The 14,237-nt window shown below is 35.0% G+C and overlaps 1 protein-coding gene across 2 annotated transcripts; it reads left to right on the plus strand.

Annotated features, from left to right (window-relative positions):
* The first annotated feature begins 2,156 nt into the window (after nt 1-2,156).
* On the plus strand, nt 2,157-14,220 carry pora (P450 (cytochrome) oxidoreductase a). Of its 2 annotated transcripts, none has more exons than XM_052116039.1 (15): nt 2,157-2,413; nt 3,272-3,320; nt 3,489-3,617; nt 3,736-3,885; nt 5,077-5,201; nt 5,685-5,774; nt 6,128-6,226; nt 6,467-6,583; nt 8,059-8,177; nt 9,908-10,089; nt 10,180-10,329; nt 10,418-10,490; nt 12,133-12,278; nt 12,463-12,548; nt 13,126-14,220. In XM_052116039.1, exons 1-15 carry the CDS (start codon nt 2,364-2,366, stop codon nt 13,268-13,270), a joined length of 1,710 nt encoding a protein of 569 aa, XP_051971999.1. In that variant the 5' UTR covers nt 2,157-2,363; the 3' UTR covers nt 13,271-14,220. The 2 variants fall into 2 exon arrangements, with proteins under 2 accessions (XP_051971999.1, XP_051971998.1); XM_052116038.1 differs by having other exon boundaries at nt 2,159-2,413; nt 10,418-10,685.
* The last annotated feature ends 17 nt before the right edge of the window (nt 14,221-14,237 follow it).

A 14,237-nucleotide genomic window follows, 5' to 3' on the forward strand; every position in this document is an offset into this window, starting at 1 on the left:
TATGCCACAAATGCTGTTGATTTAGCTTAACATCCTGTCTACACCGGGTGCGTCCGTTGAGGTGGCACAATGCAACAGCTTGAGGCTGTCTACACTGGACACATTGACACAGACGTTTTAAGCTGTTTAATTTGTTCATGCAGCACAAAATGTTTATAAAATCTCTTATTTACTCACTCTGATGCCGTTTCAGATGTGACTTTCTTTCTTCTGCAGAACAAATATTTTTAGAAGAATATGTCAGCTTTGTTGGTCCATTCAATGCAAGTGAATGGTGGCCAGAACTTTGGAAGTCCAAACAGCACATTAATCCAGCATCAAATTAATTCACATGACTCCGGTTACATCCATGTCTTCAGAAGTTATATTATAGGTGTGGGTGAGAAACAGATCAATATTTAAGTTCTTATGCTTTTTTCTTTCTTTTTTTACTATAAATCTCCACTTTCACTTCCACATCTTCTTCTTTTGTTTTTTGGTGATTCACATTCTTCATGCATATCGCCACCTACTGGTTGGATCTGGGCAAAGGTGGAGATTTATAGTAAAAAAGAACTTAAATATTGATCTGTTTTTCAATCACATCTATAATATCACTTCTGAAGACATGAGTTGTGTGGATTACTTTTATGATTCCTTTATGTCCTTTTTTGAGCTTCAAAGTTCTGGCCACCATTCACTTGCATTGAATGGACCAATAGAGCTGAAATATTCTTATAAAAATCTTAAATTGCAGAAGACAGAAAGTCATACATACCTGTCATATCTCATATCCTCATATCTTTGGCTCTCTGTGCAGACGCTGCTATTGGGAATGTGCAGGAGAAAGCCATGAAAATCCATAATGGATCCAATTCAGAGATGGTCTTATACTCTTATTCCATTGGCTTTGTTTATATTTGAGGGTGTGAAAATTAGAATTTTCTTTTTTGGATAAACTATCCCTTTAACATCAGTGTCACAAATTTGCTTATTTCATTTGTCACCTAGAAATAGTGCAGAATCTCATATATTTCTTTCATTTTGTCATTTAAGTTAAGTTTGTTTCTAACTTTGGCATGGATGTGCTCAGCATTTCCTCAGACATAAATCATGTTACACTAGAAACATTTCTACCATTTATGCAGTCTCCCAGTGTTCTCTCTAAAAGAAGAACACCAGCAAGAGATAAAAGAGAGGGAAAAGAATGCTGAAGGAAGTCATGTGTAACTAAAGAAACTGCCAGGAAGACATGTTTGGAGAACAGGAAAGGATAACCGCTTCCAATTCTTTACACATTTCATTCAGCCTGGTTCACATTACTCTTGTGTTGAGAGGACTGTGGCCAGTCCAAACTGTCTTGCCAAAGTCTTTAACAACTATTTTACTCTTTCTTGTATTGTTGTTATTGAATGCATTGATTATATGGCGTCTGCAGTGAAACGACTTTTCAGCTAAATGGAATTTTTTCATTGTTTATAAATGTTATAAGACTGGGAAGGGAGGGAAGTAACTCTGTCTCTCTGTGTGTTTAAATTGGCAGTGGTATTTTAAGTTTTTACATGCCTATGAATATAAATTGGGGTCCAAATGTCTGAGACCACTAGTGAAAATACTTCTACAGTATGTTGCAATCTTTTCTAATTGAATGTATTTTTTTTTTCCAGTACAAAATGTAGTATCAGTACAACAAATTTACATTAGTTAACATTAGTATTTGTTATGTCCATCTTTTGTTTTATTACACTCGAGCTGACATGAACTTCATACCAGCATGAATTGAAAATGTTCAAAGAGCATCTTGTGTGCCTCAATGGAAGCAAGGAAATCTGACCTTTTTGAAAATGGTGCAAATTTTGTTTAGTAATATATATATATATATATATATATATATATATATATATATATATATATATATATATATATATATTTTTTTTCAAAATATTTGTTTTATTACCAGGTTCAAATTAAAAGAAAAAAAAAAATCCTATATTTTCAATGTGTCTCATACATTTGCACCCCACTGTTTATGTGTGTCTGCAGATGTGTGTGTGTGTGTGTGGGTTTTGCATTTTGCATTACGTTCACTATTGTGCTTCAGATATCCATGGGAAATGTTGTATATTCATGTTGCTCTGCGACCACTTTACAGATGCTGAGAGAGAGAGACACAAAGAGAGAGAATGTGCGAACTCAAACCCTTGCCTGTCTCACGCCCCTTTTCCCTGTGCTGAACAGCAATGTGTTTTCAATCGAGCCTTGAAATGAACTTTAACAGAAACCAAAGGACTTTTTATGCTTTCTTGAGCTCTTGTTTCGAACCTCTTAGAGACAAATGTGTTCTGTATGCCGAAATCTAACAAACAGGGTCTTTTCCCCCAGTTATGGGGTGCATGTTCTCATTGCCACAGGACAGACTGGCAGCAGCAGAGAGGTTAGTCTGGGACAAAAGGGGTGTTTTGTATTTTTTCTTGTATTGTGATGGATATATCAGGTGCTATTTAATCAGTGTTGTGGAATTAGGTTGTCTTTCTGGTATTCCGTATACTGTACTTAATAATTACTTAAATTACAATACAAGAGCAATTTGAACATAGTGATTATACAATAGTGAATTCCACAAATTAAATATGCTTTATATTCATAGAGTTAACACTATTCTGTCTATTGGTACACGGATACCTTTGAGGATGTCAGATTTGGATACATTATTTCTTTAAGGATAAGCTTTCAACCATAAAGAAAGTATGGGGAGGGAGCTTGGAAGTGTATTGTTCTGCATTGTAATGTCTTACCAATAAAGCAATGGTCCTGATTAGTAATTGACTTTTGTATTGTTTGATTATAATACAGCTATTATAGTTGTTTGCTGCAGAACTTGAATCCTCTACATACATTGGACATTTTCATTGTACATTTAGATTTGTACATTAAGAAGACGCTTTTATCCTGGGTGACTTACAGTATACATTTTTTCCAGTATGTGCATTCTATGGGAATCTTTGACATTGCAAGCACCATAGACCACTGTCAAAGTTAGATGCAAGTTTGTGGTTTTTATTAGCTGAACAATGAATAAAAGCAGACGTGTTGTAATGCCGTGGTGTTCTCAGAGGGGTGTGAACCTCAGGAAATTCTCCTATGTGGAAAAGGCCAAGGAACGGGCATGGCTCAATACCCTGTTTTATAATCCCCCTATAATTCTCATTACTGAAAGAATTGGTCTGGCATGCTGTTCAGCCATTTCACATATGTGTTTTCACTCCCTCTTTCTGCTTTCTGTTTTTTTTAGAGCTCAACCCATCCGTGAGACCAGCTTTATTGAAAAACTGAAGAAAAATGTGAGTTTTGTTGTAATATATACACCTAAAACATTCCAATACTATTGAAAATATTGTACAGTCCTGTGGAAATTGCAACAAAACAGCAAACAAAATGGCAAATGCAGAACCCCAATAGTACTGTTCTGTTATATTTGATTGCTATGTCTTTGTAACTTCCCACTCTAGAACCGAAACATTGTGGTGTTTTACGGATCCCAAACAGGGACGGCTGAGGAGTTTGCTAACAGACTGGCAAAAGATGCCCTTCGCTATGGAATGAAAGGGATGGCAGCTGACCCAGAGGAGTATGACATGGTACTTTGGCTGTTATTGCTGCCTGTTTGATGCACACTATTTCAAGCCATCTATCTTTTAAGATCAAAATTGTTCTATACTTTTTCACTTTCTTATCATTTTAATCTCCTAACCATAGTCCGAGCTGTCTAGATTGAAAGAGATTCCAAATTCCTTGGCTGTATTCTGTATGGCAACCTATGGCGAGGGAGACCCCACAGACAACGCCCAGGAGTTCCATGACTGGATGCAGGGCACTGATGACAATCTTGAGGGCGTCAATTTTGCTGTAATTATTAAACCAATATCAATACATTTTTAAGAAGAGTCTAGCAGATAGGGACTACCATTAGACTACCTACAGCAATGATACATTCTTTTGTATCCAGCGATTCTGTTAGATAGCAAATGTAGAACTTTGTTTCCTTTTTCAAGGGAAAGAATTCATCCCATGGTTATCTAAACACATTTCTGAGTTCAAAAGATTACATCAACCTTAAAACAATGTTTACCATCTAAAATTCCAGCTCTTTTTTTATTGAGTGGTACCAATTTTCTGGGCAGTTGGGTAATTTCTTAACTAGCCTTAGCCTGAGGCTGCCCTATAGTTAAGGGGCCCATGGAACTCCCGATCACGTCTCCTTTAACATATGGAAACATCAGGGTTTGCCAAAGAAAGCAGGAGCTCCATCCCAGCTAAACCCCTCTCTTAGCAGGACTACTTTTGTGGGAACTGGATTATTGGATCTTCTGTTTGATTCTGGAGACATGGGTGTCCAGACACAGCTTGGATTTTGGATGAAAGCCTTCTGCCTGGAGTTCTCAGATTGTTTTATGTGGCTTTGGTGGGTCACTGTGATAAAATATGTGGTTGGAAACATCTCTGCTGTGCATTTACAGCATTACAAGTTGGTGGATAAGGCTAGATGGGGAGAAGAGGCTATAAAGAGGGCAACATCTTGCATACAAATTCATAATTGTAATACATTTTCAGTCCAACATGTTTTATTATGTTGGCTTGACGAAGTCAAGTTATTCAACAAACTTCATTTCGTTTTTTTTTTAAATCCATAAACCAAGACCATTTTGTTTTAACATTAACTCCTCCTAGAGCTTTCAAGCTACATCCACCAAACTCAGCACAGAGTTTCAGATTGTTCTGGATAGTGTGCTTTGTCTTTTCTTAATGATCAAACTTGCAGTTTTTCACACAGCAGATGAAGAAACAACTGTAAATTCTCATAGACTGACACTGATGGAATGTTCAAATGTGCCAATGAAATGCTTGTTAATTAAAACTCCAAACAAACATTATTATCATCATTTATTTAATGATATGACACCTCTAAGAACTGTTGCTGGGTTTAAGCTTAATGCTAAACATAAAGATCACATGCATTGACAAATTGGTGTTTCTCTGTACTATGTTGCTCATTTTCTTCTTTCACAGACTGAAAAAGAATATACTTTATTTTTACAGGTGTTTGGTTTAGGAAATAAAACATATGAGCACTTCAATGCCACGGGCAAGTATATAGACAATAGGCTTGCTGAACTTGGTGGGAAAAGGGTTTTTGACCTGGGACTTGGGGACAATGACAACAAGTGAGTAAATAATCATTTTAGATTGAATAAGCAGATTTGTAAAAAGATGGTAACATTTTACAATTTGGTTCCATTTATTAAAATTAGTTATCTACATTATTAACATGAACTCACAATGAGCAATACATTTAGAGCATTTTTTAATGTTGGTTAATGTTAATTTTCACATACTCAACACTTTTATTTATTATTAAAAGTTGTGTACATTAACATTATTTAATGCTTTATGAATTAACATGAACTAACAATGACCAATTTAATTCGTTTTTAAATTTTACAATAACTAAGAGTAATAAATGCTGTAAAAATATATTTTCCATTGTTTGTTCATGATACCTAATGCATTAATGTTAGCAAATGGAACCTCATTGTAAAGTGTTACCAAAAAGATAAAAATGCATAACCTTTTCAGGTAGGTACATTTTGTCCAGTTGATTAGTTTTCATTGCCTTCCCTGATGATTTAATCCTAAATCATCTGCAGCTTGGAGGAGGATTTTATCTCTTGGAAGGAACAGTTCTGGCCTGCAGTCTGTAAGTTCTTTGGCGTGGAGGACACAGGAGAAAACAGCAGGTATTATTTTTATTTTCCATTTTATTCTCAATATGATTGTCTTGTAATCTAATCAATATTTGCCAAAATACTGCTGTCTATAAAAAAGTATTGAGCTGTTTGCAGAAATTAATTAATGCTAGAATTTAGCATTTTGTCCAGTTCAAACATGATGTTCATTTGAAGGATATTTTGAGGTCTCACAACACATTTAGAGTCTCGTCTCCATAATAGAGGCACCAAATCCATTTATCATGTGCTTCCATAACAACAAGTCTTCTGTCATGCTTTGAAAAGGTTTTGCATCTTATTAAACATCATAGGTGTTCTGAATGCTTTAAATGCAGGCTAGAAATCTCCCTTTGTGTTTTCAGCATTCGGCAGTATGAACTGGTGGTCCATAATGACATCAATATGAATCAAGTGTATACCGGAGAGATGGGGCAGCTCAAAAGCTTCCAGACACAGAAACCGTGAGTTTATCCCTTTCAACTCAGCGATCAGTTGATAGATCAGTCAGGCATTTCAAAAGATCAAATGTTTGCCTTTGATCTGAGTTGAATATTTTCTGGGTTCTGTTGTCTAGTGGTTTGTGTACAATTTAAATTACTATTATTTGACTAACTTATCTTTGTACTTATAGCAATATTATATTTTTCTTCTCTGAAATCTGTAAAGCGTTTGACTTTAAGGGTTTTGTTTGTTTTGTGAAGGCCTTTTGATTCAAAGAATCCTTTCCTCGCACCTGTGACTATTAATCGTAAGCTGAACAAAGAAGGAAGCCGTCACCTAATGCACTTAGAATTGGATATTTCTGACTCTAAAATCAGGTACAGTTTCATATCTGTCTTCTTATGAAAACAAAGGTGCTGGAGCATAATCAGTTTGAAGTAATCATTAATGATGTTCGTATTTCACCAGTTAGCCACAAGAGGCCATTATTTACTCTGATTTACCATGGCAAAATATAAAAATAAACAATTCTTCCATCCAATAATATAGATCATTAGCCTAACTGTAGGCTGTTTACAGTTGCCAAGCCACTTACATTTACATTTATGCATTTGGCAGACACTTTTATCCAAAGCGACTTACAGTGCACTTATTACAGGGACAATCCCCCCGGAGCAACCTGGAGTTAAGTGCCTTGCTCAAGGACACAATGGTGGTGGCTGTGGGGATCAAACCACCAACTTTCTGATTACCAGTTTATCAGTTATGTGCATTAGACCACTACACCACCACCACTCGGCTATCGGCTATTTAACATTTGACCTTTGAATGTGGCTTATCCAATCAGATTTAGAGCCAAAATAATCTGTTTTATAATTAACATTTTATCACAGGTGAAAGTAAATTTCTGTTCAAATGAGCTTACTATCAGACTATTTGTATAACATTTGAAATATATTTTAGACATAATGTACAAAACATAGCACTATGCATTATACTAATCTAGTTGGCATTTAGGGAAGATACTTAGATACACAGTTAGGGAAGATACTTTGATACTGTAGCTTTCCAAAGTACAAGCTACTCATAACTTAATGTAGTTCAACTACAGTCAAGCAACTCTTTGTTAGCAACACTACAATTTACTAACAAAAAGTAGTTACACTGAAGCTTTTTAAAGAAGAAAATATTTTATGTATAACAATCATATAATGTTATTTACAGTATATTTATGCAATCCAAAGTACTGATTGCAGAGTTAGATAATATCATATAACAGAACAGTAACTGTATGTATTTAATTATGGTGACATTAAATGACTAGGGTGTCAACATTAAATTTAACATAAAAATGTATACTAAATATTAACTAATAGAACTAGAAAACATCATATTTTATATAACTGAATCAGTGATAAACAGCAGAAATTATATACATATTTCACAAAATAAAATATAACATTATAATATATAATATCATAAAAAATTATAATATATAAAATATATACTTCTGATAAAGTCCTTTTAAGGCTCTGCAAGGGCTCAAGTGAACTGTTTAAGTAAAATAGTTCATTTACATGAACTTGTCTGAACGAATTGACTGACTCAAATTAACTGGATTTCTCAACACTAAATATAATTTAATTGCTTATTTTAACTGGATCATTTACAGTAACTATCCGAAAGAACCGATTTACTTAAATTATATGGATTTTCCAGTGCTAATGTAAATTAAATTAAGTTAGTAGCATCGCTACTTTAAGTTAGTTACTCCCCAATACTGATGATACAGTTTGTTTAAAATGTCAATATATCAATCAAAGTATTGACAAATCAGCACTGCTCTCCACAGATATGATGCAGGAGACCATGTTGCTGTTTACCCCACAAATGATGCAGCTGTGGTGAACAGAATAGGAGACAGACTTGGAGTGGATCTTGATACTGTCATCTCTCTCAAAAACCTGGATGGTATATATATATATATATTAATTTGGAATTTAAATATTGGGGGATTTCAGAGTTTAAACATTGATGAACACTAAAATATAGAATGACATAAACCATATATATTATATATATATAACACACACACACACACACACACACACACACACACACACACACACACACACACACACACACACACACAGACACACACACACACACATATATATATATATACACATACAGTATATATATATATTATGCTATATAATATATATTGTATTATATATAATATTTTGACATGTTATGCTATATAATATTTATTGTATATAATATTTTTAAGAATGAAAATGTATATATATATATATATATATATATATATATATATATATATATATATATATATATATATATATATATACACACACACACACACACACACACACACACACACACACTGGTACACAATTGGTACTTTAATTCACCAAAGTGGTGTTCAACTGATCACATAATATAGTCAGGGCATTACTGATTTAAAAAACGGTACCATCACTATTTGAAAAAGTCATTTTTTTTAATCAAATCTAGACCCCATTTCCAGCAGCCATCACTCAAACATCTTATCCTTGAGATCATGGTATATTGCTAATTTAGTACTAGAAAATCACTTGCCATTATATCAAACACAGATGAAAGCTATTTGGTTTGTGAAATTATGCTTTACATTATCTTTGTGTTTGAGTTGCCAAAGTATGCAATAGACTGGCATGTCTTAAGGTCAATATTAGGTCAAAAATGGCAAAAAAGAAACTTTCTCTTGAAACTCATCAGTCAATCATTGTTTTGAGGAATGAAGACTATACAATGCTTGAAATGACCAAAAACTGAAGATTTCATACAAAGGTGTACACTATATTCTTCAAAGACAAAGGACAACTGGCTCTAACAAGGACACAAAAGATGTGGAAGGCTCAGATACAACTAAACAAGAGGATAAGTACACCAGAGTCTCTAGTTTGAGAAATAGATGCCTCACATGTCCTCAGCTGACAGCTTCATTGAATTCTACCCGCTCCACACCAGTTTCATGTAACAGCAAAGAGAAGACTTAGGGGTGCAGGCTTTATGGGAAGAATTGTAAAAAAAAAAAGCCACTTTAGAAACAGAAAAACAAAAATAAACGGTTAGAGTGGGCAAAGAAACACAGACATTGGACAACAGATAATTGGAAAAAAGTGTCATGGATGTTAAACCCATTGAGCTTTTGTGGGATCAGCTAGACTGTAAGGTGCGTGAGAAGTGCCCGAAAAGACAGCCACATCTATGTCAAGTGCTACAGGAAGCATGGGTGAAATGTCACCTGAGCATCTGGACAAACTGACAGCTAGAATGCCAAAGATCTGCAAAGCTGTCATTGCTGCACGCAGAGGATTTTTTGAAGTAGTTTTTTCAAGTTGTAATAGTAATTTTTCATGTTATTAATGTCCTGACTATACATGGTACTTTGGTGAATAAAAGTACCAATTTCTTTCCATAAGAGCAAAATTTGTACTTTAATAACTTTTGGCCTCCAGTGTGTGTGTGTTTGTGTATATATATATATATGTATATTTATTTATTTTTATGTAATAATTTAGATATTAAAATGTAAACTTTATTTATTATAACAACTATATTCTGTAATTTATAAAGGTCTTATATAAGCCTTTTTAACAACCTATTAAATACGGAAAATAAAAAATTCAATTCTGCAGAGGAGTCCAATAAAAAGCACCCATTCCCATGTCCAACTACATACTGTACGGCACTGACCCATTACCTCGACATCAACAACCCGCCTCGCACAAATGTGCTGTATGAGTTGGCGCAGTACGCCTCTGATCCCAAAGAACAGGAAATCATGCACAAGGTGGCCTCTGCCTCACTTGAAGGAAAGGTGGGGTTCAAAGTAATTTACATTCAATGCTGAGGATTAGATCTAGCCTCCAGCAAAGCAGTTTTATCCACATTTGAATGTTCCTTTTAGGCTCTGTACCAGAGCTGGGTTGTGGATTCCGAAAGGAACATCCTGGCTATTCTAGAAGATCTACCATCACTGCACCCTCCTATAGACCACCTGTGCGAACTTCTGCCTCGACTTCAGGCTCGATACTATTCCATCGCCTCCTCCGCCAAGGTGTGATCCATTTTCTATGTTGTGTTTCTCAAGACTAGTATCAACAACTTTTGGAGGTTGATGCAAACTCTGCACCACCTCATTTCAGGTCCATCCAACCTCTGTACACATCTGTGCTGTGGTGGTCGAGTACACTACCAAGACAGAAAGAGTCTTCAAAGGTGTGGCTACCAACTGGCTCAAGAGCAAAATTATTACTTACAATGGCCACAATCCCACTGTTCCCATGTATGTTAGAAGATCCCAATTCCATCTGCCCTTCAATGCAAGTAATCCTGTAGTTATGATTGGGTCTGGAACTGGCATTGCCCCTTTCATGGGCTTCATCCAGGAGAGGGCATTGCAGAAAGAACAAGGTGTGGCTTTTGACTTGAGTTTACAGAGAACAAATACTAGAGTTATGAAATATCTGAATGGAACACAATAGATAGAGTCTGTTTCCGGAAGTAAAAATCCCATTCATTTTCTCCAGGGAGGAATACATTTTTTTAACGAAAACCTACAGTATAAACCTTTAAAGACATACCAACCATGAAGTTCGAGGTTGTTAATTGATGGCATATTCTTCTGTTGAAGACATCAGTCCATGTTATTTTAACATTAATGAAAAATTTTTTTAAGAGTGCTTTTATTTAAGAGTGAATTTAAGAATTTAAGAGTGCTTTTACTCTTGCACTTTTGTTTAGCTCCCCAGTTCGAATGATGATAAAGTTTGATTAGTTTGGATGACATGAACATTGTTTTCCAAACTCCAAGCATTCAAGTCCACTTGAAAAGGTGATCTGGGTTACAGTTCATTTGAACTCCAGTACGGTTCACTGCTAAAATAAACGCAATAATATCAAATTGTGATATTCGAAGTGAACCTTTACAGTGGTAAACAGCTGCCGCTTTTGCTGGAGTTGATGACGCTATCTGACCGCAGTTCGGACCCAAAGAATATAATGTAAACTTAGACTAGAGAGGGCAGTGGAAACGAACTCTGGTTCAATCCAAGCAATTGAACCAAGTGTGAAAGCACACTACTAGAACATATTTTCACTAGCGCCATCTTTGATTTTTAATGGGAATTACAACAAGGCTGTGAGGGATGCTGTCTCTTCAGTGGGCTGTACTGCAGTTCCAGTATATTTGGTTGGTTCCGCGGACAAAACATTAAAAAAATATCTGTCCAAGAATATTCAGTATGCACTACATGTGTTGTGGAAAATCAGATATAATCTCAGAGCTTAATACTGCTTTATACCATTCGTGACATTGGAGAGACTGTAAGTCAATCCTCAGAGCCTTGTTGTCATTCTCATTAAAAATCAAAGATGGCGCTGCTGTGAATAAGGTCTAGAGCAGAATTTCGGGTGAAGACCTACATTACCCATAAGCCAGCAGATAAAGATCCACCAATCAGAGAATAGTGGCTAAAAAAGCTTGCAAAGGAGTATTGCAGTTGTCAAATTACCCACTCTCAAAATATTTTTATTTATTTATTATTTAAATATTTAAATGAATAAAATAACTTAAAATGAAATGATTGTTTTTATACTTAGAACCAAAAACTTCAAATCAATAGTTTCATTTTTTTTTTTCTGTTATTTTTAATGTGATTACATCAGTCAGAGTGTTTCTTGGGATTGTATTTTTCATATGATTCACAAAGCTGATTCAACTCTTTTATTAAGGATTTTTTTTTAAAATCTCTATGGAAAAATGTAGGTGAAAAATACTTCCGGAAACAAGACGGCTGAAAAATTGGGAGGGGGCTGTTCCTAAACATATGGTCCATTCATTTTTTGCTCTCTATTGCAGGGAAGGATGTTGGTGAGACTATACTTTACTTTGGTTGTCGCCATAGAAACGATGACTTCCTGTACCAACAGGAACTGGAGGATTATGAGAGGGTGGGTGTGCTGACACAGCTTAATGTTGCTTTTTCAAGAGACCAGGAACACAAGGTGTGTGACTCATTTTATGTACTACCACATATATTATTACCTAAGGAAATGCTAAAGGTATAGGCCAAGTATATAGGCCAATTTATGTAGGTGCATGCATCCAAATTTTACGCAATTATAAATTATTCGATTCGTAGATTTTCAGAATATAAATGATTTTGTAATCTCTATGCTGTTTTTCCAGGTCTATGTGCAACATCTTCTAAAGAAAAACAAGGAGCACTTGTGGAAATGTATACACTCAAATAATGCCCACATATATGTTTGCGGGTAAGAACTACAAGTTGAATCTACTACAGGTTGCATAAATACATAGATACAGTGCATCCGGAAAGTATTCACAGCGCTTCACTTTTTCCACATTTTGTTATGTTACAGCCCTATTCCAAAATTTATTAAATTCATTATTTTCCTAAAAATTCTACAAACAATACCCCATAATGACAATGTGAAAGAAGTTTGTTAGAAATATTTGCAAATTTATTAAAAATACAAAATGAAACAAAATCACATGTACATAAGTATTCACAGCCTTTGCTCAATACTTTGTTGAAGCACCTGTTGAAGTGCTGTGAATACTTTCCGGATGCACTGTAATCATCTTATAAACACAATCTGTAATATCTGTAACAGGTTGACTTTTAGTGCAATAATAAACAGCTTCAAATCACTACAATGCTTCCATATAGTTATAAAGGGACTGTGTATATATCTGCAAGCATAGAGCTAATTTATATAAAAGGTAAATGGTGCCATTTATCAATATCATACTGTATCTTTAAAGATCAAAGTGTCTTTCCAACTATGTATTTGGTTGCATATGCAATGAGGAAATATGTACTTGCAGAGATGCTCGTAACATGGCTCGAGACATCCAGGCGGCCTTCCATGAGATTGCCCAGGAGGTGGGCAGCCTGACACACACACATGCTGTCGACTATTTCAAGAAGCTGATGACCAAGGGACGATATTCACAGGATGTTTGGAGTTAAACCAACTGACAAACCCAGTACTTGCCACTATACCTCATAAGTTTTGTTTCCTTAAATAGTATAGCTAGAGCTAAACAGAGCTGAATTTTTCTGTCTTAGCATTCACCTGAAATGACTGTTTTGTTTCTGAGAGGTTGTGATGAATTAAGGTGCTGCGGAAGACCAAATCCTTCAGTAGTCAGAACCATGACACAAAATAGCATTAGTTTAAAACATTGTTCTCTGAAATTTTGTAATATTTATTATCATACTCTGATTCACTCAGCTGAAAATCAAATTAGATGTGTTTAATTGTATGCAAACTACCAGTACAACTATAGTAAATTTGTTTGGTTGCATATTAACCCTAAGCAGTCTTGGATGTCCATTTATGAGGACATGTAGGTCAAGGACAAACATTGTTCCTTTGCTTCTTTTTTGAGTGATGCCTAATAAAGTATGTTTGTGTACATATTCTGTTATATTTTTGTATTGTTTTATCCCTGTGTTAAAAGACTGCAAATATCACTTGTTGTGACATATTGTACTACACACACGAGGATGAAGATTTTTAGATGAATATTTTCCCACATTGTAAATAAAAACTGGACAGGTTTTGCCACTAATTGAATGCACGTTTCATAGAAACACTATGGTGAGTAGCTATGACTGAGCAATTATGCAATCAACATGACTTCCATGGTTAGGAGGAGTGTCACTTATTCCATCATATTCATTTTTATTGTCATTTAGCAAAGTTTTAAGCAAACTTGTCTGCTGTCAGATCTCAAGTCCTGGAAAAATGTGTTGAATAGGAATTTCCATAACATTTTAAAAGGTGCATTTATGAAGGAAAAATATGTTGTTTTAATGCTGCAACAACATTACAATTCCTAGTGGTGTGTTATTATCCAATTAAATTTGTTGTTGTCACAGTGATGTCAATGTATTCTCAATCATGCAATGTTTAAAAATTAAAGAATATGCT

This window comes from Xyrauchen texanus, chromosome 43 (genome assembly GCF_025860055.1).
Source record: "Xyrauchen texanus isolate HMW12.3.18 chromosome 43, RBS_HiC_50CHRs, whole genome shotgun sequence".
In the NCBI taxonomy this organism is placed as follows: Eukaryota; Metazoa; Chordata; class Actinopteri; order Cypriniformes; family Catostomidae; genus Xyrauchen; species Xyrauchen texanus.